This window comes from Megalobrama amblycephala, linkage group LG12 (assembly GCF_018812025.1).
Source record: "Megalobrama amblycephala isolate DHTTF-2021 linkage group LG12, ASM1881202v1, whole genome shotgun sequence".
NCBI classification, from domain to species: Eukaryota; Metazoa; Chordata; class Actinopteri; order Cypriniformes; family Xenocyprididae; genus Megalobrama; species Megalobrama amblycephala.
In genome coordinates, this window is record NC_063055.1 from 15,669,369 (window position 1) to 15,676,941 (window position 7,573).

At 35.7% G+C, this 7,573-nt stretch overlaps 1 protein-coding gene across 1 annotated transcript; it reads left to right on the forward strand.

Moving 5' to 3' along the window:
- The first annotated feature begins 1,220 nt into the window (after nucleotides 1–1,220).
- LOC125280389 (granzyme-like protein 1) lies at nucleotides 1,221–5,896 on the forward strand. The gene is made up of 5 exons (XM_048210902.1): nucleotides 1,221–2,092; nucleotides 2,276–2,426; nucleotides 2,766–2,898; nucleotides 5,167–5,418; nucleotides 5,501–5,896. Exons 1-5 carry the CDS (start codon nucleotides 1,969–1,971, stop codon nucleotides 5,669–5,671), a joined length of 831 nt encoding a protein of 276 aa, XP_048066859.1. The 5' UTR covers nucleotides 1,221–1,968; the 3' UTR covers nucleotides 5,672–5,896.
- Nucleotides 5,897–7,573: the final 1,677 nt, after the last annotated feature.

Below are 7,573 nucleotides of genomic sequence, written 5' to 3' on the forward strand. Positions count from 1 at the left end.
CTCATTGTCACAATCATATATAATTACAATATTACATGGGAGGCACAAAAGTCATTTTACATTACTTCACTTGGTGGCCATCTTGGTTACACCTTCAATTTTCATTCATTCAAGTATGGCTCATATCCGTTTAAATGAGGAAAGATTAAACACTGCAAAACCGCTGGTCAATATTAGGGACACAATTAGACAATTATGGTATAATAAATTCAGTTTCTTTAGCTCAAAGCCTACAAAAGAATAATAATAATAAGAAGATAATGTAGTCAAAATAAAATAAAGGAGTGGCCCATTTTATGCACCCTTAGAATGTCTTTTTGAGAGCTGCAAATCCTTTAGAGTCAAACTCTTCTGAGAATATGAAGATGAACTATTGTAAGATATCTCAGTCAGCATTTGTACTACACGATTCTTCCACTAAAAGTATAAAACAATGTGACACAATATACAATGATCAGCCACAACATTAAAACCACTGAGAGATGAAGTGAATATGGCACCGGTCAAGGGCTGGGATATATCAGGCAGAAATTGAAGTCAGTTCTTGAATTTCATGAGTTGGAAGCAGGAAAAATGGGCAAGTGAAAAGATCTTAAAGGATTAGTTCACTTTAAAATGAAAATTACCCCATGATTTACCCTCAAGCCATCCTAGGTGTGTATGACTTTCTTCTTTACAATCAGAGTTATATAAATAATCACCCTGATGCTCCAAAGCTTAATTAAGGCAGTGCACGGAAGGCGGTCTGGCGGAAGCTAGTTATTTTACTTCATAACATGTTAAATGGATATTTTTCTTACACAAATGCTTCGCTTCAGAAGGCCTTTATTAACCCCCCCAGAGCCATGTGGAGTACATTTATTAGCATGAAAGAATACAAAGATTGTTTACATGGGTTGTAACTCGAGGCGAGAGATTGCTCAAAACTGCACATGCGTCGAATGCCTGTGTATGCATACAAGTGAAATGAAGTATACTTTGCAAGGCTGTGCATTTGACTGTGCTATATGCATAAATGTAACTATACCAAGGGCTTAATTCACCTGCGCGTCCTAATGCGCATACTAAGATTTCAGCATATCTTCAATGGTTTAAACCATAAACCTTCTTTAAGTAAACATATCATATGTTACGGTTGCTGGTATACAAAGCACACGACGAGGAGATAGAGTGAATATAAGTCTTTACTTGTAGAGAAACAGGAATCCAAAGGAACATATACCAACTTAGCACAAACAATACCGGACAACACAAGACTAGAAACACAGGGTATATATACAAGGGACTAACAAAGGAACTAAACAAGGTGATGGGATGATTAACAAAACACAGGTGGATCAAATGAACTAATCAACAGAACGGGGAAACTAGGTCACAGGGGCGGACAGAAACATGAGGCTCTGTAACATCATATGGCAAGCATCAATTATAGTCAAAGTGTTCTCATTGTCACCATATATAATTTAGGCAACATCCTCACTTTCCAGTCATGCATGCAGACTCTCATCTCTTAAATACCCCAAAACTCTTGCTAAAAATTACAGTAATCAGAAATTGTGCTGCTTCATAAAAATTTATTAATATTTTATTTTATAAATAAAACAGGTCAAAATAAATGTAATAATAATAAATAATAATAATATAAAAACAGTCCTGGAAAAGCCGCCATGATTTAAGTTGTAAAATAATAGCTTTGTAAAATTTTCCAAAAAAAGTGATTAAAAAATTGGCAAGTCTTAGAGATCTAACCACAGATAGTGTATCAGTTGTACTAAGCTCTCAACTGATTTCTCACCTCTCAGAATTTACAATAAATATTAGACATGGATTACATCACACATGGGCAGATTAGTCTACTACCATCAAGAACACAAATATAACACCTATCTTTTCCATTTCAGTGCAAAGTGAGACCCACAGGAAGCTGTGAAAGAGGAAGTATGAGCAGGGGCTAAACCAGACCACTTTATGTTAAATACCATCATCAACACTGAGGAGAACTTCAGCACTATAGAGAAACCCTCTCAGAACAGCATCATGTTCGTCATTGTGCTTTTGCTAGTCACGCTGCTACCATATCCAACCCTTCCATGTAAGTCTGATGGAAAATAATGAACTTCTATTGCATTACGTTTTCTACATTTACCATAAATGTGCACTTTTAATGTTATGTAATTATTAGCAGTGCTCTCATTACGCTCAATGACTTCATCTGAAAGTTTATTTAGTCAAGTCTATTTCTCATTTAACCAACATACGTTAGTTTCTCTTTCAGCATCTGTGAATGTGGGTATAGTGAACGGCGCAGAAGCCAGGCCTCATTCAAGACCCTACATGGTTTCTATACAAAGAAATAATGAACACATATGCGGTGGCTTCCTTGTGTCTGAACAGTTTGTCATGACGGCTGCACACTGCTTTACAGAGTATGTTTTTTGATCGGTTCAGTAAAATTTCATTGTGAGTCAAAGAGTCCCGGACTGCTGCAAAAGGGTCTTCACTTGGTGTGACTACTTTCGAAATGACGCAACCTAGTAGGCAGTCCGCCAATTATTGTTTGAACCCAAAATATATTTTTACTTAAACTAAAGCTAAAGTTGAGCTATTGGTTTGTAACTTTACAATGGAAGCATCATAACAAAGTTTGTTAATAAAATAATATAGTTGTAAATGCATTTTGTTATAGATCAGGCCTGAAATGCAAAACTCAGTTTTGATCAGACCTTATACCAATAAATTACATGTTTTTTTTCTCATCTTGACAGAGGAGAGAAGCTGACAGTTGTGGTTGGAGCTCATGATCACAATCGTGGTTCTAACCGCATGGATGTCAATTTCTACCACATCCACCCTGGGTATGAGTCTGAAAGTCTGCTAAATGACATCATGCTACTTCAGGTAAATGACTCAGCTAGGTTTTGCATGGCAAGATGCAAGAAAACAATTGTTAACCATGTGAGGAAGAGAAAAGTATCCTGAATGTCCTGATCCCCTAGGCTTTGTTCACATTGTTCACAAATCCAATTTGGTTTCAGATCTGATTTATAGGACTGACAGTTCATTTTACATGTGATGAAGTTAATTCAGTGATGTCAATATCTTGTGTATCTACATTGTTGGCCATACTAATGATGCAAGCAATATACAACTTGAAACCATTTAGAGTCTAAGAGACTGAGATGTATTCTGGATTTAGATCAGAAAACAGCATATAGATGTGGTTTGAATTGGGATTGTAAACATCATTGATTTAGTATGTTTGTTTGTTTATTTGGTTGTTTTGCTTCAAATTACAAAAAAAAAAAAAAAAAAACTGATTTAAGAGATGTCAGAAAAATATTTACTTACATACTTATAGAGATTTACTATATACAAACCTGATTCCAAAAAAGTTGGGACACTACAAATTGTTAATAAAAAAGGAATGCAATAATTTACAAATCTAATAAACTTATATTTTATTCACAATAGAATATAGATAACATATCAAATGTTTAAAGTGAGACATTTTGATATGTCATGCCAAATATTGGCTCATTTTGGATTACATGAGAGCTACACATTCCAAAAAAGTTGGGACAGGTAGCAATAAGATGCCGGAAAAGTTAAATGTACATATAAGGAACAGCTGAAGGACCAATTTGCATCTTATTAGGTCAATTGGCAACATGATTGGGTATAAAAAGAGCCTCTCAGTGTGGCAGTGTCTCTCAGAAGTCAAGATGGGCAGAGGATCACCAATTCCCCCAATGCTGTGGCGAAAAAGTAGTGGAGCAATATCAGAAAGGAGTTTCTCAGAGAAAAATTGCAAAGAGTTTGAAGTTATCATCATCTACAGTGCATAATATCATCAAAAGATTCAGAGAATCTGGAACAATCTCTGTGTGTAAGGGTCAAGGCCGGAAAACCATACTGGATGCCCATGATCTTCGGGCACTGAATCACATACAGGAATGCTACTGTAATGGAAATCACAACATGGGCTCAGGAATACTTCCAGAAAACATTGTCGGTGAACACAATCCACCGTGCCATTCGCCGTTGCCGGCTAAAACTCTATAGGTCAAAAAAGAAGCCATATCTAAACATGATCCAGAAGCACAGGTATTTTCTCTGGGCCAAGGCTCATTTAAAATGGACTGTGGCAAAGTGGAAAACTGTTCTGTGGTCAGACGAATCAAAATTTGAAGTTCTTTTTGGAAAACTGGGACGCCATGTCATCCGGACTAAAGAGGACAAGGACAACCCAAGTTGTTATCAGCGCTCAGTTCAGAAGCCTGCATCTCTGATGGTATGGGGTTGCATGAGTGCGTGTGGCATGGGCAGCTTACACATCTGGAAAGGCACCATCAATGCTGAAAGGTATATCTAAGTTCTAGAACAACATATGCTCCCATCCAGACGTCGTCTTTTTCTGGGAAGACCTTGCATTTTCCAACATGACAATGCCAGACCACATACTGCATCAATTACAACATCATGGCTGCGTAGAAGAAGGATCCGGGTACTGAAATGGCCAGCCTGCAGTCCAGATCTTTCACCCATAGAAAACATTTGCCACATCATAAAGAGGAAGATGCGACAAAGAAGAACTAAGACAGTTGAGCAACTAGAAGCCTGTATTAGACAAGAATGGGACAACATTCCTATTCCTAAACTTGAGCAACTTGTCTCCTCAGTCCCCAGACGTTTGCAGACTGTTATAAAAAGAAGAGGGGATGCCACACAGTGGTAAACATGGCCTTGTCCCAACTTTTTTGAGATGTGTTGATGCCATGAAATTTAAATTCAACTTATTTTTCCCATAAAATGATACATTTTCTCAGTTTAAACATTTGATATGTCATCTATGTTGTATGCTGAATAAAATATTGAAATTTGAAACTTCCACATCATTGCATTCTGTTTTTATTCACAATTTGTACAGTGTCCCAACTTTTTTGGAATCGGGTTTGTACTTATGATGACTTCTGATCATAGAACTGGAATAAAAACTGCAGTCTCAAGCAATCATTTGAATAATTATACTTAAATTATAAAATGCTAGCATACCTAAAAGTAAAAAAAAGTCCTTAAAAGTAAATTAATTTGTCAATGCAATGAATTTTGTCATCCAGTTTTTATTATGAAATCTCTCAGCTTTAATCATTGAATGATGTGCTGTAGCTACATGTAAAGGTCAAAAAGAGCAAAAAAGTCAACTGGATCTCCATACCAAAGAAAGATAAGGACATCAAGGCCAATGCCAAATGCAGTGTTGCAGGATGGGGAAGAAAAACCACCAATGGTACAGCGAGTGCTAAACTTATGGAGGTGGATGTCACAATCATTGATAAAAAAGCATGTCAGAAGTACTGGGGGAAAACATTCTCCACCTCAAGGATGGTGTGTGCAGGTGGTCGTGGAGGATTCTGTCAGGTACAAAGTATATTCTAGACAAATCAAAAATAGTATAGCTGTTCGATTTTATTCACAGCCTGTAACTTTTTCCACTTCTCAGGGTGATTCTGGAGGACCTTTGGTGTGCAACAAAGTTGCAGTTGGTGTCGTTTCATTCAATCAGCCAAACAACTGTGACTCCCCTACACTACCCAATGTCTACACCAGGATTTCCACATTTCTGCCTTGGATAAAATGTATTTTTGGAGGTGTGAAGCAAGAGCTTGATTAATAAACATTTTATTTCCTTAAACACTCTTTGATTGCATGTGTGGATTTTTGGAGATAATTTTAATTTGACATTGTGATCGGTTTATCAGATGTGACAAACATCAAACACTTTTTTCAGTGTAAAGATGGTTTCGAAACTTCTCAGAAGCTTGGTTTCCTGTGGGGGGCGATTTCATCACATGTGGTCAGACACTCTGTGAGAAACATTCTAGTTTACAAAAACATCTTAAATAAAAAATCTAATGACTATGCAAGGACATGAGACTCACCATAGATTTGAAAAGGTCTATTCTTACTGGAAGCACCTAAAAATTTGTCAGCTCACACACCTATCATGACACTTAAACATTAAAAAAATAAAAATAAAATAAAATAAATCAACCTAAAAACATGTTATTTATACACTAAAATTTGCTGGGTTATTTTTTACGCAGCCTGCTGGGTTCTGCCTGTTGGTTCATTTTGTTGGGTTATTTTCACATTGTTGTGTGTTTAGTTTCACTGACAGTAGAAATAAAGCACCTCCTCACAAACTACCCAGCCTGCTAGGTTATAGTAACCCACTGCTGGTTTGCCAAACTGGATTAATCCAGATCGGTTTATCAATGGTCATTTTGACTCTTGTCCTGAGAGAAAACTTCCTGAGGTGATCTTCCTAAATAACTTCATGGTTTTCACTTGTATATCAAACAATTACTGTATAGACAAAAAAAGTTTGTAGTTTTAACTTTTTAAATTACTATTAGCTACCATTGTTTGCTCCGCTAACATTATTTCACATCTGCTATGTTCGCTTGCATTGTAGACCAAGTGAGAGATTTGACGTGGCCATATTGAAGTGCCATCTCCTGTTAAACGAGTGTCACAACCAGTGTTGAGCACGTTACTTTAAAAAAGTAATTATAGTTACTTCTCACAAATAGTAACTGAGTTACATTATTATAAAAGTAACTAATTACCAGAGAAAGTAACTATTGCATTACTTTTTTCTTTTTTTTTTCAAATATGTCAAATAACTTGGATGCCCCCAATATTAAATATGTTAAAAGAATGAAATGGACACTAAATAGAAAAAAATATTATTTTAAAACATTGTACACTAATCTACACTATTTTAATGTAGCTGTGGGACAATGTGAGAGACACCTATCAAATTAAATATATTATTGTAAATAATATAATTACTATAGCATAATAATGATATAATAAATATTTAAATATTGATGCTTTTAATATTTATTGCACAGACCACAACTTACCAACAAATAAGTCATAAAATAAATTATACTTGATCCGACTCATGATTCGCTCTTGCTCACAACATGAAATTTCCCTGTTCTGTACTATACGTGTTGGTAGCCATTAAAGAAAACGTATTTAGTTTCACATTCATGTTTATATATGCCTATTATAATGTTTTTTTTTTTTTTTAATTTCATCTATTTGATTATGAAAAGTGAACAGCATAAGAGTAAGACAGAATACATCATAAGATGCGCAATATATCAGGAGACATGAAGTGCACAGCAAAATCCTCAGTGTTAAATTAACACCCCTCAGTGTACATATGTATCCACACTACAAGGTGTTGAAAGTAATACTGATGCAGTGTTAATTTTAATTAGACATTTAAGTGATTAAGTGATGATTGACCATTAGTGGTGACACCTGATCTTCATAAGCAGAATCATTGAAGGAAGGTGAAAAAAGAGGTTAATTAATGTTTTATGGAAGGTTTCGTTTCAAGTCACCATGATGGAGTTCAGTGTTTGCTTTAGTTGGGCTCTTGACCCTTAACTTTTTAATATCAGGTTTTCTCTGGATGCTCCAACTTTGTGTTTTAAAGCACATTAGTTGTGACAACAGAAAATGTGATCTGGTCACAATGTTTTGATAATTCAGA

Excerpts from the sequence above, each read along its gene's own strand:
- LOC125280389 (XM_048210902.1), top strand. The coding sequence starts at position 1,969 with ATGTTAAATACCATCATCAACACTGAGGAGAACTTCAGCACTATAGAG. Across the intron at positions 2,427-2,765 it reads GCTGCACACTGCTTTACAGA|AGGAGAGAAGCTGACAGTTG; the intron begins GTATGTTTTTTG and ends TCATCTTGACAG. Across the intron at positions 5,419-5,500 it reads GTCGTGGAGGATTCTGTCAG|GGTGATTCTGGAGGACCTTT; the intron begins GTACAAAGTATA and ends TCCACTTCTCAG.